At 36.8% G+C, this 25751-nt stretch overlaps 1 protein-coding gene across 1 annotated transcript in view; it reads left to right on the top strand.

The window, feature by feature from the left end:
* uvssa (UV stimulated scaffold protein A) overlaps window positions 1-24464 on the top strand; it is a 53094-nt gene extending 28630 nt beyond the window's left edge. Inside the window, exons 8-13 of the mRNA XM_008120188.3 lie at window positions 10251-10428; window positions 11575-11712; window positions 14973-15156; window positions 15923-16034; window positions 18920-19109; window positions 23178-24464. Coding sequence (XP_008118395.2) covers window positions 10251-10428; window positions 11575-11712; window positions 14973-15156; window positions 15923-16034; window positions 18920-19109; window positions 23178-23271 — 896 coding nt within the window. The 3' untranslated portion in view covers window positions 23272-24464. The remainder of the gene's footprint in view (window positions 1-10250; window positions 10429-11574; window positions 11713-14972; window positions 15157-15922; window positions 16035-18919; window positions 19110-23177) is intronic.
* The last annotated feature ends 1287 nt before the right edge of the window (window positions 24465-25751 follow it).

Below are 25751 nucleotides of genomic sequence, written 5' to 3'. Positions count from 1 at the left end.
AGTCCAGCTGTATACTACCTACAGTATTTTACTACTGACTCCCAAAACACCTTGATCTTTATGGTTAGCCTTCTGTGGGTGTTGTATATGTTGTTCAGATGTAAGTCCCACTGTATACAGTGAGGCTGAATTACAGGGAAGTTAAGTGTTGCATATAATGCCATCCCACTTAGTTTGAATGAAAGGCTAGTGGTTCTGGTTATAATTGCACAGAACAATGACAACCACAAGACTTCAAAACTAACAAAGTTCAAAGCCCAATAGTATTATGGATCTAGGCTTGGAAACGTGGTGGCACTTATTTAATTGAGCAAAGGCAATTGATTCTTAAAACGGGAATATTAATCACTTAATATTGAAAGGGAAGCCGTGCTTAGGAAAAAGGAAAGAAAAAAAATCCTTTAACTGTACTTTTCCACCAAGTTGTATATGTGGGAGAAAGGCAAAAAAAAGTCTTCAGTATGGCCACTTTTTGTGGAGTTTAATTTTTTATACATGTTCAACCCTGTTGATTAATCAAGGGAGATTTTTGAGATGTGCTTAAAGCTCTCATCGATTAATGGCACCAATTAATCAATTACAGCTCGCAATCCTAATTTACAGCTTTCAGCCCTTTATAAAATTTACTTTCAGGTGGATCAAGCTTTTCAGCTTTTAGAGCGTGGTAATGATTCTAGTTGGTTTCTTCACTGATCTGGCAACCTGAAGACAATTGTGAAACTAATCAGTAATATGCCTACTGTTATACTACTACTATAATATTACTTTGTTTAATATGAATCCAATTTGCTGGTGATATTTACTCATGGCATTTTGATGGTCATGATATTTGTTTTGCTAGCAGTATACAAGAGAGGCAGAAGTAAACAAACCTCACTGTCTAGTGACACACATGGCTCACCAAACATTTGATCTTCATCTGATGGAGCCCTAAGTCATTGCACAACACTTAAAAACAGCAACATAAAACAAAGTTCACAGAATTCAGCCTTGCTGGAGCCTTTTCTTTGATTTTCCAGAAGGATTTTAAAATAGTTTCTCCTATTCATCTGTTTTACTTAATATGTTCATATGAATTTTTATATAGATTGAGAATTGCCAAAGTTCTGAATACTTATTTATTCAGTTTATTTAATTTATATGCTCTCTTTCTCCTGAGGTTGGAAGCTCACAGATATAACTGTGAAATGCAGATCTCTGGAGCTCTGCTCTTCCCTACTTCCTCCTGCCTTGCTTTTGGAGACAGAACTGAAGGAAAAGGGAAATTTTCCCTCCTCTTTCCTCCTTTCTCAGAGGCAAGCAGTTTAGAAAAACAAACAAACAGATGGGGGAGACATAAACCTGAGAATCAAAGGCAGATTTTTTTAAATTGTATAATAGCCAAATCCCCCTTTTCAGATAAAAAGGGATTAAAAGTGTGATTATTACTCAATGAAATATGGTAAGTCTAACTGAATGGATGAATAAAACACAAATAAGGATTAATTGTAGTAACAATAAAGGATAGGTGATGTCTGGACTGGGGAGGGTTAAGACCAAGTCCCTGAGTTCCTATTGGCTTCATGTTGTTGATGGAAAGTGATCAGAAAGAATGATCTCTCTCCAATCTAGTCATCCCTTTTCCAAATCACATTCTAAATCAGTTTGAACTGCTCCTCAGTGTAAGATAACACTGTTTCAATTAGCATACTTTAATAAGCATACTATGAGACTTACCATTACATTCATATAAAACATTGGTATGATCCCAATTCTGAATACTTTAAAAAACAATAAGAGGTTAACTGCTACTTTTGTGGCAGAAACATCACAACAAGAAACAAAGTGTGCAGAAAACATCACAGAAAATTTCAGATTCTCTTTAATTATTTCAGTAGAAAATAAATAGGTTTGTAATTGTGTTTTTAGCTCTGTTTGAGAGAAAAGTGGGATACAAATCAAATAAGTATATATTTTGGGGCTTTATGTATATTTCTTGATCATCATTTAGTTGTTTACATTGTGTTTATAAGTTATGTAAATAGACTATAAAAGTACATTCTAATTGCAAATTAAGTGCAAGAAATGAGTTTTCGGATAAATGTTATTCAGAGGGAGATGGCCAATTTGATTTTCCATGTGCAAGATGAAATGGAAATTTGTAAAAGAATTTAGGTGATTAGATAACTGAAGTGTGAAGACATAACCCATTAAGGGGTGTCATGCCAAATTAACATTACCATGCTTTTTAATGACCTCTCATTTGTATAATCCTTATTTACACTTGCACCTGATCTTGGCAGGATGGTGGCCATTTTGTAGGATCACATCAGAAATACCTACTACATATTTTGAAAAGCGAATTTATACTCATATAAGACAACAGTATCTTCTTTTCATAGATGGTTATGAATAATGATTTAATTTGTTCAAATATAATTTTGTTTAACATACATTGTACCCAAAAGGTTTTTTTTATAGATGAGAGGAAGAACATTCAGATGTCACTGAACTGAAACTCAGCAGCTTTTACTCTTGGTTTTGCTTGCTAGTACTATTGGAAACTACAAGCCAACAATATTTCTTATCTGCTCTTGTAGGCAAAACAGAACAGAAGACAATCTTTGCAATAGCTAACAGTGATTGTTTTTGCATATATCTGTAAAACTGCTTGTTGTGTCTCAGTCTGTTCCCACAAACAAATTCTGGTTTGTTGGAAGGGGTGGCAGAAACCATTCTTAGATTTCCTTAACTGTTTTGGCTTATGATCTCTAGCCTATTTCAGTTGTGTTTTGTTATGTCCAAACCAAGAACCAAGGCTTATTCCTCCTGAAATAGGAGCTGATAGGAAGGCTGGTTGTGAAACAGGTGAGAGATGAGAAATCCAAACTAGTTTGTTTCCTTATCTGTGAAGCAATTCATAGCTAATGCAACAAACTGTAGCTAACATAACACATCACTTAGCTTGACATGTGAAAATGACTACTAAGATAGTTTCCAATATAAGTTGTTGTGTATGTAAATACAAAGGCACTACTGTATACACTGCAAAATTTAGTAAAGAATAAATAGAAAAATAATTCTCAAAAACACAGGTTATTACTGTCTTCAGGAGCAGGCTCAGGTGGCGAGTGCTAATGGAATTTGAGCCAAAAGAAAAGCTACTAAGCAACAGGGAGAAATCTGCATGCTCAGAGGAAGTTTGTAGATTTTTTTGTTTTTGTTTTTTCAAAAAAGTGCAATTTTCCTAAAACAGTTCTAGCGAGTTGGGTACAGTATGCTCAGTAGCTATGAAATACTGCAGGAGTGGGAATCATACAGCCCTCTGGATGATGCTGTTTAGGCATGTGTCCTATTGAATCCCACCGAAGCAGTGGGATTTATATAAGTGTTGATTCAGGATCCAGTACATTCAACAAGTGTCCTCTAGTTGGAGCTGTTAACCAAATTCAGTCCTTAGACTGTTGGAATCTGCAATCCAACACACCTGAAGGCCCCCTGATTTCCTTTCCTGGATTATTTGGTGTCAGTTTGAAAAGAAAACAAGTGTGGTTGTTGTGGTTGTTGTTGTGATGTGTCTTCAAGTCATTTGAGACCATAAAATAAGGTTTTTTTTTCCTTTAACCAGAGTTGCTTAGAACCCTTGCTTACTGTAGAAAGTTTTTAAGTGTCCTGTGAGACATCATAAACTTTTTTTCTGAAATACAGGTATAATAATGTTTATGCAAAGATTCCCTGAGGCCTGCAAATTATTTCAAAAGTTCTTCTAGAATAAAAAAGTAGAAAGATTTTTTTTTTGGCAAGATTTGTTCAGAGAGAGTTTGCCATTGCCTTTTCTTGTAGTTGAGTGTGCTACTTGCCCCAAATCACCTGGTGGATTTCCATGGAGGAACAAATATTTGAATCCAATCTCCCCGCTTCCTAGTCCAACCTCCCAGCCACTACAGCACACCTATTCTTCACATAAGATACAGAATAGACATATGTTTCATATAATGATGAGTCAGATGCTGAATTCACAAATTATAAAGACATTATCAATTAAGAACAGGAGTCTGCCTTAGACTGAGTCAGATCATTGGTCCATTTAGTGCAGTTACCTATGACAAGGTCTCTCTGAAGTTTCCGTCAATATTACATCCTAGACATAATGGATAATATTCAAGATTGAACCTGAGTTTTTCAGTTTTGCAAATTTGAATGATACTCTGAGAGAAGCCTGGGTACCATTTAGTAGTCCTGAATATAACTTCAAAGAAAGTAATCTTGAAATAACTTCAAGGAGGCCAGACAAGAAATCATAGAACTGCATATATAGCACTTACTACATGAAGAGAAATTGAAGGCATTAGGCAAATTCTGTTGCTTAGTCAGTTGCAGAAACTATTCTTAAGAGTCATTAGTTTCCTCTCTGTGTTGATGAGATGGTTTTCCCAAGTGGGATAAAAATAAACCTGGATTGGCCTTGGCCTTGCTTGTCATTTTTCTTTAAGGTTTTTTTTTATTTCTTCCCCACATTAATTATTGTTATTTTATTATTTAACACTTCTTTCACTCTCACATTTTTTCATGAGAGTCAAATATTTTAAATTGTATGCAAAATCTGAAGAATCTAGAAAATTGTTCTCTGAGAAGAGAAAATCATTTTGTGTTGAAAAATATGTTGTGCATGTGTGCACATTCTTATGTCACTATTCTTCAAAGATAGAAATGCCTAAAGTTGTTCCTTGAATCCCATCCTGCATTAATAAATATTTATGTATTCTGGGATAGCCAAGCCTATTGCAAAAAAAGAAAAGAAAGGTGGGCATGAAATATTCTTCAGATGATTTTATTCATATTATCTACATTCTAGGTTTCCCTCCATTTTCAGGTAAATATATAGTCATGTTACTTGTTTTTAATTCTCCTACATACAAAAGGCTGATGAAACCTGTTCTTTTATTTCCTCTGAATTTTCATTGAGGAGCTTTTATCTCCTCTTAATCCTACCATTTCTGTCAGGACATAATCTCTTTCTCAAATTTACATTTTAATTACAAGGCCAGCTGAACTAGCTAAAATCAATAATGTCAGCATTCAGCAGCCTAACTTTCAGCTGAAACCCCAGCCTCTCTATTTCCTACTATTGATTTATCTCTTTAACACTGTCTATTTTATTGCTTCAGGCAAATCGGTGCCATTTGGCCAATTTAAACAAAGGGGTGGAAAACCAAGAGATTTAGGCTTTAATTTTTTTCTTCCTAAACAAAAATATTGGAACAAATATGAACCAAGTATTTCTGTAAAGGTATTATAATGATTCAATTTTAAAGCCCCATTCTGTTTTCTGACCAATTGTTGCTATTTGTTGTGTGGCGGTTCTGTATTTCTAATCTTGTGAATTCAAAATTTGTTTTATATATAATTATTCCAGTTTATTTCTAACCTAACAATGAAACAATATGATTACCATTTGATATTTTATTTTCTTCTTTCATTGCTTTCAACAATGAATAAGAAATCAGTTCTGCTTGTAGTTGCTATGCTCCATCTTTTTTACCTTCTGTATCTTTCCCTAATTAGTTTTATTCAAAAAATTGCAGAGAGAAAGTCTATATATAGTGTTTAGAAAAAAATTGGATCTAGAATTACTTAACTGATAAAAACTTGTCTACATTGTGACGTGGTATGTGACAACTTAACACAAAATGTCTTGATAATGACTGTTCTGGAGTAATGTTTCACGTAATCAAGTAAATTCACTACCTGTTACCTCATAATGTAATCCGGGTGGTGAATATATGGTCCACGAGATGTAGTTTAGCTGTGGCTCTCATCAGCCATAGTACATCCGACTCTAAGAATCATGGGAGTTGTAGTACAACAACAAATTGAGATCTGCATATTCCCCACCTTGGCAGTCACTTTTAAAATTTCTCTTGCAAAATCATAACTGGTAGTTTTCAATAGCTAGGCAGCTTAGTGTAGTGTAGTACTCTATTTGGATGTATATTGATATTAGTGAATTGCATTCTTACTGCTAGTAGTACTTTTTAATGTGATATCTGATAGTTCATGTTGTTACATGCTTTCTAATTATTTCTGACCCTTGGCAACCTCAAGACAAACCTATCATGGGTCTTTCTTGGCAATATTGGTCAGAGAGAGTTTGCTTTTGACTTTCTCTGAGGCATCCAGTGGGTTTCCATGGCTGTGCAGGGACTCAAATTGTGGTCTCCAGCATTGTACTCCCAACACTCAAACCATTGCACCCCACTACCTAATATGTACTAGATACCTGTTTGGCATACTTTGAAGCATCCGAATGTATAGGCTTCAGGAAAAAGAATTCTCTGATAACTGGGAGTTCAAGGAGTAAATTTTCTACATATTCATCCATTTCTTTAGTCTGCTTCTTAGTGCAAGACATTTTAAAACATTTTTATGCTCTGGGGAAGGGTGAGAGGGGTAAGTAGGAAAATACATCATTGTAGCCTTTGAAGCAAAGACAGAGTTCACAATTTGGATTTGCCATAAGGATGCATTTGCAAGGGAAGAATGAGGATACTCAGTCCTTTCTGCTGTCCTTTAAATGGTTGTTCTGCAGCCACAATAGCTAGTTTTCCTTTCCCACTATGAAGACTTCTCTTGGGAACAGATAAAGTGTGTAATCAAAGCATCATCCCTTGACTTGGGTGCTTGCATCAGAGCTCCTGCTCAAGGGAAAGTGAAGAAGTGCCCCAGGCTCCGGGCTCTTGAAGGCGCTGCAAACTGCCTTACTGATGCATTGATGCTACGATTGTAGGAACAACTTTCTGAAACAGAATTATGGACTTATCCTTTAAAAAAGTTTTAAATCATTTTCTCCTACCCTGACCCATAGTGTAAATTATATTTTCAGATTTAATTAAAAAAATTGTACAGTTGAAAAAGGGAGTGATAGATGGCAAAGAAAACTGATTTTTGTTGCCAGTAGTTTTCCTTCCTACTCAAATAAAACAGGAGTACTTGTAATGGATTGCTATGTTGTATGTTATGCAAGGAGTGGGTAGAATTTCACAAATATTTAGCCTGCTAGGAATAGCAGACTTACCGTATATACTCGAGTATAAGCCGAGGCACCTAATTTTACCACAAAAAACTAGGATAACTTATTGACTCGAGTATAAGCCGAGGGTGGGAAATGCAGCAGCTATGGGTAAATTTCAAAATAAAAATACAGTAGAGTCTCACTTATCCAACATAAACGGGCCGGCAGAATGTTGGATAAGCGAATATGTTGGATAATAAGGAGACATTAAGAAAAAGCCTATTAAACATCAAATTAGGTTATGATTTTACAAATGAAGCACCAAAACATGTTAGACAACAAATTTGGCAGAAAAAGTAGTTCAATATGCAGTAATGCTATGTAGTAATTACTGTATTTATGAATTTAGCACCAAAATATCACGATATATTGAAAACATTGACTACAAAAATGTGTTGGATAATCCAGAATGTTGGATAAGCGAGTGTTGGATAAGTGAGACTCTGCTGTAGATACAAATAAAATTTCATTAATCGAGGCATCAGTAGGTTAAATGTTTTTATTTCAAAGAAAAACAATAAACTAGCTCTATAAGTGGAAAAGTAGGGGCAACAAAATCAATAATAATAATAATAATAACAACAAGAACAACAACAACAACAATAAAAACTTCATTGGGATCCCACACTATCTCCCCATGGAGACTCATGCCGGCTTCCAACATAGTAACAGGCAAACATTCAATGCTTATATAAACAATGCAGAGCTAGATATAGATCTATAATTATAGACACTAATTTTACATATGCAGTTCCCCCTGAAACGTTTGCAAATCCCCTGTGTGTGTGTGCATTTCCCCTACAATATTTGCAAGCCATATACACACACACACACACTATTTATTTATTTATTTATTTATTTAGTTCCATCATTTCTATCCCGCCCTTCTCACCCGAAGGGACTCAGGGTGGCTTACAAAACTGGCAGAATTCGATGCCAATATACAACAATACAAAAGAATAAAACATAAGCAATTAAAAACAGATTTAAAATAATACAAAATACTTGAGCCATTCATCCACAAAACCTTGTACATAAACCTTAGTCCAGACCGAGTCGAAGCCAACGAAACTTATTCTTTGAACGCTTGCTCGCATAGCCAGGTCTTCAATTTCTCTCTCTCTCTCTCTCTCTCTCTCTCTCTCTCTCTCTCTCTCTCTCTCTATATATATATATATATATATACATACATACATACATATCTATCTAGACATGTCTATATATATTTGTGCGTTCATTTCCCCCTGTAATATTTGCAAGCCCTATACATTGGTAGGTAAGAATATATTCATATTTATCCAGACATCTCTCTTTATATAGATATTTGCAGAGACTTGCAAACATATGAGGGGAAATTCATATATAAAATTAATGTATATAGATAGATACACATATAAAGGTACATAGAGATGGCAAAAGCTTATAAGAGGTTAATGCCTATATATCTGTAGGAGAGTTTAACAGGGGGAAATGCTTTCATAAGATTAATGAATATATATTTTTCTTCTTCCTGACTTGCAAGGGTGTCTTTCTCTTATCAAAACATTGCCTTGATTAAGAGCAAGGGAGGCTTTGCAAAAGTAAACACACTGATAAGGGAGAAGAAAGAAATAGATCACATATTGCAAGCAATAGCCTGCAGGCTCTGATACTGGCCTTGACCCAATTATAAGCCGAGGGAGGCTTTTTCAGCTCATAAATAAGGGCTGAAAAATACGGTAATGGGGTAGTCCGATCAGACTGGAAGGATAAAATACGGAGGACTCTTTGGTTCCATTCATGCAGGCACAAGAGCAGCCATACTACAAAGCCGTTGTGTTTTCTGTGTGAGAGAGAAAGTAGTTAATTGGCAGGGATGCTTAATCCTGCTGCATCATCCAGTGTCTGGCTATGTTGAGCTACTCCCTGAATGAAAACTCTTGCCTTGTGATGCAAGCCAGATGGAATTCCTTCCAGACTGTTGGTAGTAGTGCCTCCTCTCCCTTTTTATAGGTAGTACCAGGGGTAGTAAAGTATGGGAAAGAGACTCCCTGGGCTACTGTCTTGGTGTTAGTTTTAAGCAGGCGGCTGACTGTTCTCCAACCTGCTGGTGAACATTAATCTAAGCAAGTGAGAATGAAGAACTTATCCGTTAAGTTTGGCCCAAAACACTGCAGATCTCTAGTCCAAACAGAAAAATGTTTAGGAAATCAACATGTAAGAAAGTGACAAAGACGAAGAGAAACATATCCCTATGTATAGCTTCTAACCTCTGTTAACTCTGCTTACAGTATGGAAGTTTCTTGTGAACAATCATTGAATAGTTGGAGGAATGTTCCAAGATTATTTTCCAGAGTGACAGAGTAAAAAAGAAATAAATGAATGTATTCCATATTTTATTAGGTTTTACCAGCGGAGTGGGGTAGGAGATTTGCCTATGTGATTGCTAATTTTATTTTCCAATCAGATGTGGCCCTTGCATATAGGAACATGTTAATAACAAGATGTTTTTCAACATCTCAGCCAGGCTGGATGTATCAAAGACTTCCTTATTTATGGATCTAGAAAGCTTTGGAAAAGGAAGTGTGGCTTCAAGAGGCACATATCTGCTATCTTGATCCCAAAACACAGAAAGCAGCTCAAAATAATAGCAATTTTCCCCTTTTTTAATCACTTTTGTGTTTGCCGTATCAGTTGTGGGAAAGTGGTTCTGTAGAGAGGGATCACAGGAGAAAAGAATCAGATCGAGAAAGGTTTAAGCACTCTCATATTGTTTTTGCTCTCCTGTAATTCACTTTCCTTTGAAGAAGAAGAAAGTAATCTCCCCATGCCTGTGTTTTCAGGAGATGGCTGTAATCGAATCTGACAGGGCTTTTCTTGTTTCAGGCCAGATGGACAGCAGCAAAATACCAGAATCAGAGTTCTCCTTAGGACTTCCAGATTCACTCCCTTGTTTCTGAAGGAACTTAATACTGTTTCTCATGGTGTCAGAAAGGGTAAAATGTCTGGAGATAACTGAGATGACTCTAGTTGAAATGTTGAGCTGCTAGACTTGGTGTTCTGGTGAAGCTGTAATTGAAGAAGATTACCGGTAATATTCTATTTCTGTGACATTCTAGTTAAAAGCTCTCCAGTTGCTGTCTTTAGGACCCTTAGGATTTCTTCACACATTGTTCTGCACCAAGTTTTATTTGCTATCATCTATCCCTTTGTCTTGCAGGTTTGGAGCCTGTGATTCCACCAAAAAGCTTTGGCAGTGGGATAATAAGAAAGACATCTGCTATGACTTCCCAGTCTCGAGCTAAAAGAAATGAAGAAGAGCTTGATCCAACCTGTGCAGCTGCAACATGGAAAATTATCCAGGATAAACTGCCTAGATTACCATCTACAAATGACAGGTTGATACAATTTGTGTGTGTACACTCACATGCATGTGCATCTGAGGTCTTCAAAAATCTGTATTCAGAATCTTATTCTTACTACCTTTCAAACCAAAGCAGTTAACTGAAAGTAGTGGAATTGTGACAGGCTGGAGAGGCAGTCCTAATGCTCAAGAGTCCAAGAAATAGTCCAGCCTTCACACTGGGGCTTCACACATGAGGCCTTCAACCTGGGGCTTCTCACACCAGTCCTTCTCATGCTGAGGCCTTCTCACACTCAAGATTGACACTAGCTTTGGCCCACAAACTCTTAACAGGCTTCAGCTTACTAATTCTCCTCAGGGCGACGCTAGTTTATTTAACTCTTTCGGTGCTTGACTCACATTTTTGTAATTAAAAATACCTAATTAATTTTTCATACTTCTGACATAGTCTTCAGACCTTTATCTTTCTGTATCAATGATAACAGCACAATACAGCCTTTTATTTTATTGGATGAAATCCATAACACAAACCCAGTTAATATAGCCAAGCTTTTATTTAACCATTCTATTTTAGCATTAATTGCAGAATCCAGCTTGTAATCCCAAACATGTTGTGAGTCCATCCAGATAATGACCACTCGACACCATCCTACACTATGATAGAAGGGGAATATTTTTCATTTTTCTTTTAAAACATCCTTAAAAATAACAAAACCAACTGTGGATTTGAATCTGAATGATGGTTCTTGCTTTTATTGTGTTTGATTTTAGACTTGTTCTGCTTTCTCTTTCAATAGAAAAGTCAGTAAAGGTATATGATAAACATATGGGCCTAAATCCTGATATGAGTAGAGCAGAAATCTCCACCAGTGTAATTACTCTGGATGTAATGTATACTACTGACATTATCTCTACTCCAACTGCTCACACAATAAAAATGTATTGTATACCATACTTGTGCAAACTCTGAAGCTGTTATCACATTGGCCTTCTTGTAACAAAGTGATGTTAAGATAAAGTCAGACTTATCCTTTATTGTACTATTTTATCATGAATGGCTAATTTAACATGACAGGTTAAATGCCAATTTGAGAACAAGGTTCAAGTTCGTTTTTATACTTAGTTGTGCAGCTAATATATCTGTGCCTTGGTTTTTTTATCTTTTGTCCTAAACATGTAGAAAATCTGAACCAACAAACTCACAGGAACTGAACAGAAAACGTGAAGAGGAGAAAACCAAGGCTCCACTCGTGCCTTTTGGGGTAGATCTCTTCTACTGGGGCCAAGAGCAACCTGCATCTTCTGGCAGGATTCTTAAGTGAATATATCCCACCTTTTCCCTCTAACATTATTTCCTCTGTATGCTCATGTTTTAAGGAAGCTCCGATTAGGTAGTGTTTATTCATACAGGAATAAGTCAATTCAGCAATGCAGATAACTTTTGACTATGTATGTTGTTGTCCTTGGAAATGGATATGGGCTCTGACTTCTATAGAGGCTCTCCATATTTGTGGGTTTGACTCTTGAGCAGTGGTTCCCAACCACTCTTGAGCAGTGGTTCCCAACCTGTGTTTTGGCCTACAACTCCCAGAAATCCCAGACAGTTTCCCAGCTGTTAGGATTTCTGGGAGTTGAAGGCCAAAAACATCTGGGGAAACACAGGTTGAGAACCACTGTTCTTGAGGATTTGATTAAAATACACTCTCAAGGAACCTCTAGGTATATGCTACCTCTGTATATGCTACAGTGTAATGTGCACCTTTTTTGTCTAAATTGCTTAGCCAGAAATGAAATGTGCATTACCATCATTGGTACATTAGAATCATGCACCTAAGCCCGCCTGTGTCCCTCTGTCAAGCAGTGACTAGCGAACCTGCCAGCCTAGGCCTGACGGAGGAACGTCAGCTTCCCAAGTGACCTCATTCAGGCCATGAATGAGACCAGTCGAGGCAGCTTCTCCTTGCCTATCAGCCAGGGTGGAATGGCTGATAGGCAAGAGAAGCCTGGGCCTGACAGAGGGTAGTGGATTCCTATCTAGCCTCATTCAGGCTGTGAATTAGACCAGATGGGAAGTTGTACCTCTCTGAGTTCGCCAGTCCTGGCTTAGCAGAATGGCACAAATCTGAAGGTCTTGAAGACCCTGTGAATAAGACCCAATGGGAATCCAATACTTAACTGTCAAGCAGAAGCCTAAGCCTGGAGGAGGCACATCGTTTCCTCTTGCCTCTTGGCTGGAAGGCAAGGGAAGGGGAGCATTATATTGGGGGGGAAATTGTCATTACAATTGATGGCACATTACCCTCAAGTAAATATGGAACTTTAACTCAACTTTATGAGTAGAAAAGTGCAGCGGCAGTTTAATCCAACAAAACATTTCCAATTGTTTTGTTTCAAGACCATCTCTTTTGGCTGAAACCCAATATACACTTTCCTGAGACTGAATCTCAATATTTTTGAACCTGCTTCCCTGGAAAAATGGGAAGTTTTGGGTGTGCAAGGAGCAGCTGCTGCACTCTAGCCTTCCTTGACGCCCTTAATGCCCACTCCCTGGCTGTGTTTATGAATACACAGAGCCTTTCGCATTTCTCCCGCATTCACATAAGCCCCCTTGTTCAACCCCATGCAAACACACACTCACTGGTATTACTTCAAATACACGCACACACCAGAAAGATCCATGTGATGCCACCCTAGGACAACTTTTTCTGAGTTCCCTGTATCTGTCTTGACCTGCAACACCATCCTTCAACCTCTTTACATCCCATAAATAAGGTTTGCAGAACTTGATACTGTGCTGGATTCCAGATTCCATGCTGCATAGGTGAAATGCTAGCCCTCACAAATAACAAATATATCATACACCAGTTATATTAGTGGGGTAGAGAGTTTAATATTTTAGGGCATGTGATAGTATTTTTTTTGCACATTTCCTTCATTTATGAAGATTTCTGAGACTCTTTAGACTTTTTAGAATGCTAACATTGTTACCTTTTATATGGCTAACAATCAGGAAGAAGCAATATTGTGGCATCTTTAAGATGACTAACTTATTTCTGCATACATTTTTGTGAACTCCACTTCCTTAGAATATCCTTTGCCTGAAGAAGTAGGGTAAAATACACAAATGCTTATTGTGAAATAAATTAGTTTTTAAAATGCTACAAAACTCTATCCTTATTGTAATACTGTGTTATTAATAAATACAGTAGAGTCTCGCTTATCCAACGTTAACGGGCCGGCAGAACGTTGAATAAGCGAATATGTTGGATAATAAGGAGAGATTAAGGAAAAGCCTATTAAACATTAAATTAGGTTATGATTTTACAAATTAAGCACCAAAACATCATGTTATACAACAAATTTGACAGAAAAAGTAGTCAATACACAGTAATGCTATGTAGTAATTACTGTATTTACGAATTTAGCACCAAAATATCATGATGTATTGAAAACATTGACTACAAAAATGCGTTGGATAATCCAGAACATTGGATAAGCAAGTGTTGGATAAGTGAGACTCTACTGTAATCTCAAAAGGGTTAGTTGCAAAATAGGTGCAGCCTGAAGATACAAACATTTTGTAACATTTTGGGGGGGGGGGGTACTTCAGTCCACTAGAGGGCATAAGAGATTAATTATAAAGTTTTACACAAAAACTCTCTCAGTTATACAACTCTAAAGTAGGATATTTCTTTTTGTGTTTATCATATTGCCTTCCCCACACAACTTCAGTTGGATTAAAAATTGTCCATATAAATAGTAATATAAATAGTAAAACAACTATTTTTATATTTCCCTCCCTTTGGAATCATGCTTCTAGTATTTTAAGGAGACACCAAAGATGTTATTTGCATAGTCATGATGCAAGGGTTATCTTATGCTTATCAGCTGAAGGCTAATTCTCTTGTAAAAACATCCCCTGTTGCAGGAACAAGGGATTACAAAGTATTTCAGCAGCACTGACTTAACGGCCTTAGAACCAATCAACACTTGCAACAGAATCTTTGATTGCAGTTCCTTTTTCTGGACTCTAACAGAAAAAGAATCTGATTATTGTGCAAAGGAAAGAAACCTGCTCTATGCACAAAAAAGGTGCTAGTGTAGAAACTTCAAACACAGGATTTTTCACCAATTTTATGTGTTTTGTATCAAAAGCATTGCATAAATAAGTATAAAACTAATAAAATAGAGAGAACAAAAGCAGCTAAATCATTTTTGACCAAAAACAGGCAACAGTGACCACACTGCCTGTAACTTTCAAGAATAATTTACTTAGAATAACCCTTAATCCTTATTTCAATCTCAGCCTGCAACAAATGATCCACTTTTATGGGAGCCAGTTCATTTGGGCCTTATCTACCCTGGCATATAATACAGTTTCATAATGCAGTTAAACTGCATTATGAAGCTGTGTTATATGGTAGTGTAATTGGGACCTTGGGCTAATAGGAAAAGAACAAAAGTATTTGTGTGATATAGATGCTAAGATGTTTTTAAAATACTGTAAAGAATATGGAATATATCGGGAAGAGGGGAAATCTCTAATGACTGTGTGTGTTTATGCCTTCCCTTTGACAGATTTTCTTCTGAGCATCGCTTTTGGGCCCCCAGTGAAGTGGAAGAAGAAGTAGAAAACGAAGAAGTTGCAGAGATGCTGAAAAGCAGATACATAACATTTGCTGGAAAGTTTGAACCAGTGAAACACAAATGCAGGGCACCAATGCCTAGTGGAGGACTATGTGAAAGACAGGATAGATTTAAGGTGAGTCCATAGTAGGATCCAGAATGTTGTTTTTGAGTCTTGGAAATAACTCATTGATATTCATGCTATTACATATAACAGGTTAAAATGGTCGCTTAACAAGGGGGAAATGTTATTGGATTGACTATTTTGATATTCAGGAGAATGAGTAATCAGTTACTGATAATTCTGGAGGAGACTGTTTCTATTTTTTTTAAAAAGAGGGATGGGCAACCAGAGAGATTTATGTGGATCCAAAGACCAAAATATTTACCACACAGAACTTCCTGTGTTGTCGAAGGCTTTCATGGCCGGGATCACAGGGTTGTTGTATGTCTTTCGGGCTGTGTGGCCATGTTCCAGAAGTATTCTCTCCTGACGTTTCGCCCACATCTATGGCAGGCATCCTCAGAGGTTGTGATGCCATACAACAACCCAGAACTTCCTGTTTTCCTTCTCTGACTATGGACCATCCCCTGAAATTAACTTTATATTACTTTATTAAACAGAGGCTGCCAGTGCTTCTCTGGCTCAAATTCTGAAGAGGCCAGATGGAAAAGGTTCATTCAGAAATATCTGGAGTTGGGTTCTACCCTTATGGCTTCTAGTGTATTAGTAACTAAGTGAAAGCAAAATGACAAGATGCCAGAGAAGTTTTGAGGGGTTATACAAGTGCTTATCTGTATGTCCAGGATGCTCCAAATCAGGACTAGAATGTTACTATTTTTTAAAAAAATCATAATGTAGGTTTAAAAAAAACCCCATTGTTCTCCTTTTTGTCTTGAAGTGCCCTTTTCATGGGAAAATAATTCCTCGAGATGAATCTGGGATCCCGATTAATCAAGAGGACAGAGATCGGGAAGCAAAGAAACAGTTTGAAGAAAAGGAAAAACAACCAGGTTTGTATATTTCATTCCATTTTTGAAATATAGGTCAGGCAATCTTTTGATGTGGCTAAAACATTTTTAAAACATCAGTTTGACAGCACTAATCTTAACGATATGACACTTTTAAAAATAAATCACAATTGTATTTATCATAGATTAAAAACTGGAATAAAGCATAAGACAAGAGATCCTATCCCTACTAATATCTTATTTTGCTGGGTTTAAGTTGCTCCATTAAAAGTAGTTATGTTTTGTGCCTATTTCTTAAGTACTAAATGAAATGTATTGTTACTGCAGTTGATAATATATGTGTTGAGAATGAAATTATCAGATATTGCCAGTTTCATCTTTTCACAGATCTCAGGTGCCTACACTTTGCATTCTCAGCCAACTATATCACTCTTGTGTGCCTTCAAGTCAGTTCCAACTTATGGCAACCCTAAGGAGCATGTGGGGTTTTCTTTGCAGACTTTCATTTGAAGCTGAGAGAGTATGATTTGCCCATGCTGTCTCTCCAGCTAGTGATATTACCATACTGTTACTGGTTCAATTATTAGATTAATGGCACATATCCAGTGGAAGAAGAAAAAGTAGAATTAACCTTCTAGCCATTTGAGCTCCAGAAGCTTATTTAGGATTCTTAGTTGGAATTTCGCTCTGAGGTTTCCTGGAATTGGGATCCCCAGTCCGTTGTTACTTTGTGAAACTGAAAATGGATTGGGGAGCCAATCAGAGCAGGAGAGGACTTTGCTGAAATTAAGATACAGTGGGGAGTCCAGCCATACAGCCCAAGATATACATAGGTGCTTTTTTCCCAGCCAAACTAGTGAAGAATCCTTGCTTAACCCAATCTGCAGGAGGATTGCTTTGGCTCAGGTTACCGAACCTCTCTGTGATGCTTTGCAAATCTTCACGTACTCTTTGTTTTTATGTCCTGTTAGCAAATGGAAAGGTCTTTGAACATCTGTGGTGCTTCCCTGTAATAATGATGGAAGCTTGCTTTTTGTTTCTTAACACAGTTTTAAAATATTGCATCCCAGCCAAGTGTCCACAGAGCAGAGCTTCGGGCTCTTCTGAAAGACGAATCATGAGGGATTAGGCTGACCTGCTAATCTGCAGTGTTCATCCTTTTACAATAGTTCACACAGAGGAGCAAATTAAGTGCCTATTTTTTGTGTCAGCCCTGAAGAATATCTGGTTTTCCAACCCTTAGTGACTTGTTAACAAACAGGTATCAGGACAAGGTAGTGAAGGCAGCCGCTGGCCAGTCAGATGTGAAATAGTATCTCTTTACTAACTACAGTATTGATTCCACCCTACCCTTGCAAACTGTGTAATTTTCTTTTCCCTGCTGCTAAACCAGTAACAATGTATGAAGAGCTTTAGGGGCCCATCAGTGCTCAAAAAGGCTGCTCTTCCTGGCATGCTATCGATTTTTCTCAAAGGCTTTTAAATTGCTCCTTCATTTTACTCAAATGCTCATTTCATCTCTACTGAACACCAGCACTTTTTCGTTGTGTTTAAACAATTGCTCCATTCACTGGGTTCCTAAACTGTGACGCCTTCTTATTTACTGGAAGATAAACTGTTTAGACAGTTTTTTGTTAATCTTGGATTAATTGTTCCTGTATCTGAATTGTTCTGCTCTGTATGCCTTTCCTTCAAAAAAAATCCTCTGTGATCCATCTAGTCCGTGATTGTATTTTTGTTTTGCCTTCCTAGGTTTCTTCCCCTGAATTCCATTTTCCTGCTACTTATATGTGTAGAAGTTCAATCTTGCCCTTATTGCCATAAATGAAGCTAATAGGCTGGTTCTCTTTGCCTTTTAGAGGTTCATCAATACTCCACAGTGTCTTTTTGGTGTAGAACAGCCTCGCTCTGCCATCACTGAAAGACTGAGATTGTTCTTTGCTTTATAGTTCATGACTGATAAAGATATGACTTTAATGAATCCTAGCAGGACCCATAATTTAGTACTGTATCTTTTTAATTCTGAGAAACACTTTTTCCTATATAAGCATATCTAAAAAGGGGTGTATCTTAGAATAGAAAGTGCATTTAATAATAATAATAATAATAATAATAATAATAATAATAATAATAATAATAATAATAATGTATTATCTGCCTCTTCTTTTGGCTCTTATGTATTTTTGTTGGTGGTGGTCGTACTGAAATTAGGTTGCATCTTACAATTGATGACATCTTACAATTGAAGAAATGTGATATTAGTCTTCCCATTTAAACAAAGGAGGAGATATTAGTTTTTTGTTGGGGTTTTTTGTTTGTTTTTGCAGGATTTTGTTAGAATTGAGCTCTCAATGTTTGGGCTATTGTCCTACAATGCATTTAACTCATTAATATGTGTGGGTTTTTTAAAATGTAGATATTCTGCTGATATGCTTTTTTACAAAAAAAAAAAAAAAACAAAACAAAACCACACACTTGCTTCCCTGTGAAGTATTTCTGTTTCATTCATTCTGATACATCTTCTGAAGTTTTAATCACACAAGCTCTTAGAAGCAACATTCTTTTTCTCACTCTCTTTTTTGTCAGAAAAAATACTCTAGCTCTGGATTTTCAGCTTGTGAATTCAAGCACACAGTCAACAAAATCAAGTGCAGGGCCTGGAACAAACACTTAACCCTTTTTTTATGAGGCACCATCCAAAGAAACAATAGGGCTTTTGAAACAGATTTCTGATTTTTAATCTCGAATTGACTATTTTTCTTCTTCTGCACAATATTGCAAGACTCAAACCCTCAAATTGCTTCATGTTCTCCAACAGTCCTTGTAATAATTTTGTTTCAGTCATTTATTTGGTTCAAGTGTTCTGAAAATGTATAATATCAAAATAATCAGCAATGAAACAGATGTTGGGGTTTTCTTTTTTTCAGAGTGGCAAGATCCAGAATTTATGAGGGACATTGAAGCAGTTGCTGGAGTTGATCTGGGGTCTACTCGATATAGTGAAAAAGGGAAAAAAGGAAAAAACAAAGGGAAGAAAAAGAAATACCCAAACCTGATCGACCTAAAGCAACAGGCAAACACTTGTCGTTCCCGCCTGGAAAAGAAAGTTTTCAATAAGTAAGAGTCTTGTTTGATTCTTTGTAATGTCTGCATTCTCATTTGTTTTATTTATCATGTTACCTCTTCAATGCCAAATTTTCATTATTTTATAATGCCATTTCTGGAGATTGGTAATTAGTAGAAATCAGCAAATGGATTAGGGCCATTGACTTGGTAAATTTACGTTTTGATGTGCCTACTGTAATTTGGCCAAAGATTTGAATTTAGAATGGAAAGCATAACTTTTTTAGAATGTATCTACCGTATATACTCGTATATAAGCTGAGTTTGTCAGCCCTTTTAAGGGCTGAAAAATGCCCTCTCAGCTTATACTCGAGTGTGGGTTCTGGCCAGCTTATTTTTGGGTCAGCTTATTTTCGAGTACATAGGTAATCATAGTTGGACAGCCTTTTCTTATTAAAGTCTTCTTATTATCTTAAATTACAGTTTTATGTAAATATTCAAAAACATTTAACCTACTGATGCCTCAATGTAATTTTATCAGTATCTATTTTCATTTTTATTTTTGAAATTTACCAGTAGCTGCTGCATTTCCCACCCTCGTTTTATATCCGAATCAATATGTTTTCCTAGTTTTTTTGTGGTAAAATTAGGTGTCTCGGCTTATAAGTAATTTGTAATATGTGCACATGCACTATAGGAGCTCTAATGCTTTTGACATATATCAGCTTCACTTCTGGGATTTTATGAAAACATCATAGCATCATAGAGACAACAAAAAAATCCAGTCCAACCCCTCCAAAAATACACAAACAAAACACTTCTAAAAGATGGTCATCCAGCCTCTGTTTAAAAGCCTCAAAAGAGAAGATCCATCATACTCTGGGGGAGTGTATTCCACTGTCAAACAGCTCTTACTGTGAGGAAGTTCTTCCTAATGTTTAAGTGGAATCTTTTCTCTTGTACTTTGACTCCATTGTTTCATATCCTAATCTCTGGGGAGCAGAAAACAAACTTGCCCTGTTTTCAGCATTTCAAATGTTTATTATAGTTATCATGTCACTAGGGCTTTCATAATCCAAATGCATCAGATCTCATTTGATCTTGGAAGTTAAGCAGGGCCAGTGCTGATTAGCATTTGGATGGGACACCGCCAAGAAATATCAGGTTCTGTAGGCTATATTTCAGAGGTAGGAACTGGCAAAACCACCCCTGAATATTATTTGCCTAAGGAAACCCTATGAACTCCATAAGACCATCCAAGGTTGACAGGCAACTTGAAAATATACATAACATATCATCTCTTAATCTTTTCTTTTCCAGACAAAACATACCCAGCTCTGCATGCCACTTCTTATAGGGCATGGTTTCCAGATCTTTAACCATTTTGGTCACTCTTCTCTGGATATATTCCAGCTTGTTAAAATGCTTCTTGAATTGTAGTTTTCAGAACTGGATAGAATATTTTGGCTGAAATCTGGCCAAAGCAAAATAGAGTGGGACTGTTGCTTTCCTCAGTGTAGACACTATGCTCCTATTGGTGGAGCCTCAAATTACATTGTTGTTTTTTTAGCTGCTGCATCACACTGTTGACTCATGTCCAGATTGTGGTCTGCTAAGACTCCTAGATCCCTGACACATGAACTGGTTTCACGTCAGGTGTTACCCCATTCTATATGTGCGCATTTCATTTTTTCTGCCTACGTGTAGTATCATACATTTGTCTCATCCAGACAATTTGTGCACACTTCAATTTCCTCAACCACCTTAGTATCTGCATAATAAGCAGTAAAATTCTTTGTAATGTAACATTACAACACAGTCTTCCATGTATGTAATCAAAATTATATTTTTTCTTAAGTAGAGCTGCTGTTTATTTTGCAAATTATTCGTAAACACATAAATATGTCATTAGCCCTCTGGCATCTTATAATATGGCTATCTCCTGCTTCATCATAATTCCTAATAATAATTGCATGCCTGCTGGTTGGAATTTTATCCACATAGCAAGAAGATACTACGTTACAGGTATGGGAAGCTTTGTTGGGCAATTTCCATAATTCTTCCATCCCTAAAGGGTGGTGGTTTGTATGGTTGCTATTCTGCTTAAGCCAATGGTGAGACAGTGGCTGTTAGAAGTCAGCCTTCCCGCAGGAAACATAATGAGTAGATTGATGATCTGGAATGCTCAAAGCAAGTGGAACAAAACAAATGTTATTAAATCTGTTCTAAGCAAAAAAATATTTTAGGACATGCACTATTATATAACCTTAGAGGCCAAAATGAACAAATTCAGGAGATGTTCATCATTTTTTTAAAAACATGTTCCTCTCCCTGTTTTGATGTAATGGTTGTTACGAGTAATGAAAACTCACATTATTTTCTTCTCTTTGCAGAACAACACATTGTCCATGACAATCTTGTATTATCTACCTTTATTTTTAGGAGTCAATAAGCCATAAAGTTCTAATAAGCAGGATTTCACATCAGCTTTAGAAAATAAATTTAGAAAGTTGTTTTTAGTTTACTGTGCTTCGTGCTAATGATTTTGAATGTGTGTTAGGGCCAGGCGTGGGAATCCAATCTGTCATATTTTAATAGGTTTCATAGTTTGCAGCACTAAACAAGATGATAACCTTGGCTTTATATAACAGCCCCAAATTACTTGAAATGTACAGGTGATAAAGCCTGGCTCTAGTCTGCCAATAAAGTTAAGTGAAATTGCACACAGATCATCAGAGTGGGATCTCATTTCATTTACAGTATCTCACAAGCCAGTGGTGCTAATGTAAAACCTACATGACACGAAAGTGCCAAGGCCGTTGTGCTGCGCTAAAGACTCTCTTTTCTCTTGCCAATTAAACAGCATGCCACCTCCAGAACCATGTCAGCAAAGTTGCAGCTTCCTTATAGCTTTGTTTCTGTAAACTCTTCTTGCAGAGTTTTGCTCCAAGAGGCGCTTCTTTAGTCAATTAAAAATCTTGCCTGCTGTGAATACAGTACTTTGTTTTTCATTTCCATTTCCCTGTGCTAGTTCCACCTCCCAACAATGTATATTGTACACAAACCTGAAGTTCTGAAGAGTACTTATTTCACCTGATCAGCAGGCTCAATTACATAAAATCTCATTGTATGGTGTATGGGTTTGTCTATCATTTATTTATTTATTATTTATTTATTTAGACTATTTCTACTCCACTCTTCAATCTTAAAGACTTCTCTCAGAGCGACTTACAAAATGTTAATTTTCCCTCCAGCTTACAATCAGAATCAGATGTAATAAATAGGATACAGTGGAAATGTGTCTAGCTGGCTGCCTCCCACTCAGTAACCCTTTGTCTTTAAGTTGCTAAATGATTTGCTATGGTTTTCAAAGGTATTCAAGTTTTCTGAGAAGAACATATTTCATAGAGAGTTCTCTGACTGTTCCATTTTTGGTCTAGGGAGAATAATGTTTTCTTTATTGTTTCCTGAGTTTCTTCCTGACATTCTAAACACAAAAGCAAACATTGAACTGGATTTGGCTTCTTCCTTTCTGACTTGGCAGCTCCTGTCAATTTAACTTTACTCAATGATATTTTTTTTGAAAGCTGTTTCTGATAATGATTAAAAGAGGTTTTTAGTAGGTATTTAGATATATGTGTGATGCAGTGAATTCTGGGATGTGTGGGTTGTATTAACTATGTTTAAATGCATTTGATTGTTTCAACTGTATTCCATTCTATGCAAACATTCACTGTTCACCAAGTTTAAGATAGTGATGAACAGAAGTTTATGTCCTTTATATTCCTAAGGCAATGTTTAGAATTTCACCTAAGTAATTGTCTAAAATGGATGTGGCTATAAAAGGTGGGGAGTGCAGGATCATTGTGCTGGAAGACTTCCATTTGTTTATTTATATTAATGAGCCCATTGCTAAATTAAAACTGTTTGTATTGCTGTAGCTAATTTAGTTAACATAATAAATTTGTTCTGCTTCATCGTCGGTGCAGTGTTTTAGACTCAATTAGTAATTAATCATAGCCACTTCATTATTTTTGCTAGCATATTCTAAGTGTTTTCAACATTTGCATAAAAATCCAGTTTGGCACTCTTATATTCTTCTTGTCTTGCTTTTACTTACAGGACAGCAGTAAAACGGGTGGTTCAAGAAATGAATCGAATGGATCAAAGAAAACACGAAAAGTTTGCAAACCAGTTTAACTATGCATTGAACTGAATGTCATACATGAAAAGACAGAAAAAACACTGAACATTACTCCAATGTTTAAATATTTTATTGGAATATTAATTGCCATATAATTTAATATTTGATTGCAACATGAATTTTTATAAATGAACTGTGTACATGTTTCTATTTATAAACCTATACATTGGCAAACTACCTGAATTTTACATTATAAAATAGTCCTACCACTTGCATATATTGCAGCAGCCTTCTGGAATGTTTTGTGGAGTTTCTAGTTGGATTTTCTGCCTTTAACATAATTCTGTATGTATCAAAGATCTCTCTCGGTGCAATTTTGCTTTTTCACATGATGAGTGGTGCATTGGTAAAGAACTGAGTAATAGTGAAAGTACAACTCTGACAGCAATAGAAACATAGAGTTTTTATTAGGTAGCCGGCCTCTTCAGGGAAATGTATTTCATGAAATGTTTAGTGTCAATCTAAGTATTGGGGACCATTGTCCCACCCCCACCCTCTAACATCTCCCTTCCACCTATAACATTAGAGAGATCACCTTCTAGCTATCACACACTGCAAGAAGATGCCAATGCCAATGGCTTCGAGTCAGGACGGGATCAAGGGTTGCATTCTAGAAATTCTGAGTTTCTCACCCAAACAGAGTTTTCCTCTTCCTTGGCTCAGCTTTGTCCTTTTGCACTTTCCACTCCATAACCTTGGACTTGACTTTCTGAAAATTTGTGGACTGCTCGTTACATCATTATTTTAAAATCTCTGTTAAAATCTTATTTTCCAAAGCTTTCAAAATGTTCATTTAATACTGTTTTACACTCTTTTCTATTCTGATTACATGTATTGGTCTGTTTATAATATATTATACTTTTTGCACTTTGTCTGGATGAAATTTGTAAAGTTTATTATGCCTTTCTTCCCTATATGTGTGTATTGTACATATATTTTAGAGAGTAGTCCATTGGCAAGATCCATTGTTTTCTGTTGTTTTACTTGTAAAGCTTCATGCACATGGGTGATGTACTATAAACAATAACAATTATAATTTGACCATTATGATGCTGATGGGAAATGCTTATCGGGGGAAAGAGAGGGCACATGATGCACCATGGAGGCTCATTTTTATGTGGTCACAGAGATATAATGCTAAGCTCCAAGGGATGCTTATTTTCTAATATGGGAATAAAATTGGATGTTGAGCAAAATGTACTGTACAGATTGTGAATGAGTAGTACATGTTCATAAGAAAAACTGTAGGAGCCGCAGTGGTGCAATGGGTTATATCTGCTGACCTGAAGGTTGCAGTTTCAAATCCATGAGACAAAGTGAGCTCCTGTCTGTCAGCTCGGACGTCCCCTGGGCAACGTCTCTGTAGACGGCCAGTTCTCTCACAACAGAAGCGACTTGCAGTATGCTCTCAAGTCACTTCTAACACGATTTTAAAAAATCTGCTTTGAACTGGACTATATGAGTTTCTACTGCCAGATAAGTAATTTCTGACACGATTTAAAAAAAAAAAAAAACAAGAAAAACCCTGTTTGGCTTCCCAAGGTACCATCATCATCATTATCCTGATATTCAGAGACAAATCCCAGACACTTGGACCTCTAATGTGCATTTGTGCTGGGATGTTATTTATTTGCAGTATTTATATTCCGCCCTTCTCACCCCGAAGGGGACTCAGGGCGGATTACAATGAACACATATATGGCAAACATTCAATGCCAACAGACAAACAACATACAGTATAAAGACAGACACAGAGGCATTTAACATTTTTTTCCAGCTTCACGATTCCGGCCACAGGGGGAGCTGTTGCTTCACTGTCCACTAGTGGCTGTACTTCCTCATTCCTTTCCTCGTGTTTTTCTGGCAGTTTTATGATGTTGTAAATTAGTTAAATTAGCCTCCCGCATAAAGCGTACCTAAATTTCCCTAATTGACAGATGCAACTGTCTTTCGGGGCTGCATAGGTCAACAACAAGCCGGGCTATTTAATGGTCGGGGGCTTAACCCGACCCGGACTTCGAACTCATGACCTCTCGGTCAGTAGTGATTTATTGGAGCTGGTTACTAGCCAGCTGCGCCACAGCCCAGCCCAAATTAAGCACCAAAACATCATGTTTTACAACAAATTTGACAGAAAAAGCAGTTCAATAAGCAGTAATTGTGAAGAAGTGTATAATTATATTTTGTTTATAGATGATATGTGTATTTGATTTTGGTTAAACAGCCAGGTTTGGCTAAGTTTAAAATGGTGAGTATTTAAGTTGACAATATGTATGGGGGAAGGTAGCCATCTTAGAGTGCTAGAACAGGTTACCATAGCAACAGGGGCGGAGCCAACCGCCGCCTGGAAAGGAAAAGGGGGAATATTTTAAAACCCAGCAGTCTGTGATTTCCTAGTCACAGGGAAGGATCTGATTCTTGTGTGGAGAATCAGGCTGGCTTAAATAGAGAGATTTGAGTCAGATTTAGGTTAGACCAGACTAGGCAAGTTA

Source organism: Anolis carolinensis, chromosome 3, assembly GCF_035594765.1.
Source record: "Anolis carolinensis isolate JA03-04 chromosome 3, rAnoCar3.1.pri, whole genome shotgun sequence".
In the NCBI taxonomy this organism is placed as follows: domain Eukaryota; kingdom Metazoa; phylum Chordata; class Lepidosauria; order Squamata; family Dactyloidae; genus Anolis; species Anolis carolinensis.
Note: the sequence above shows the minus strand (reverse complement) of the source record. Positions and strands in the feature narration are given on the sequence as shown.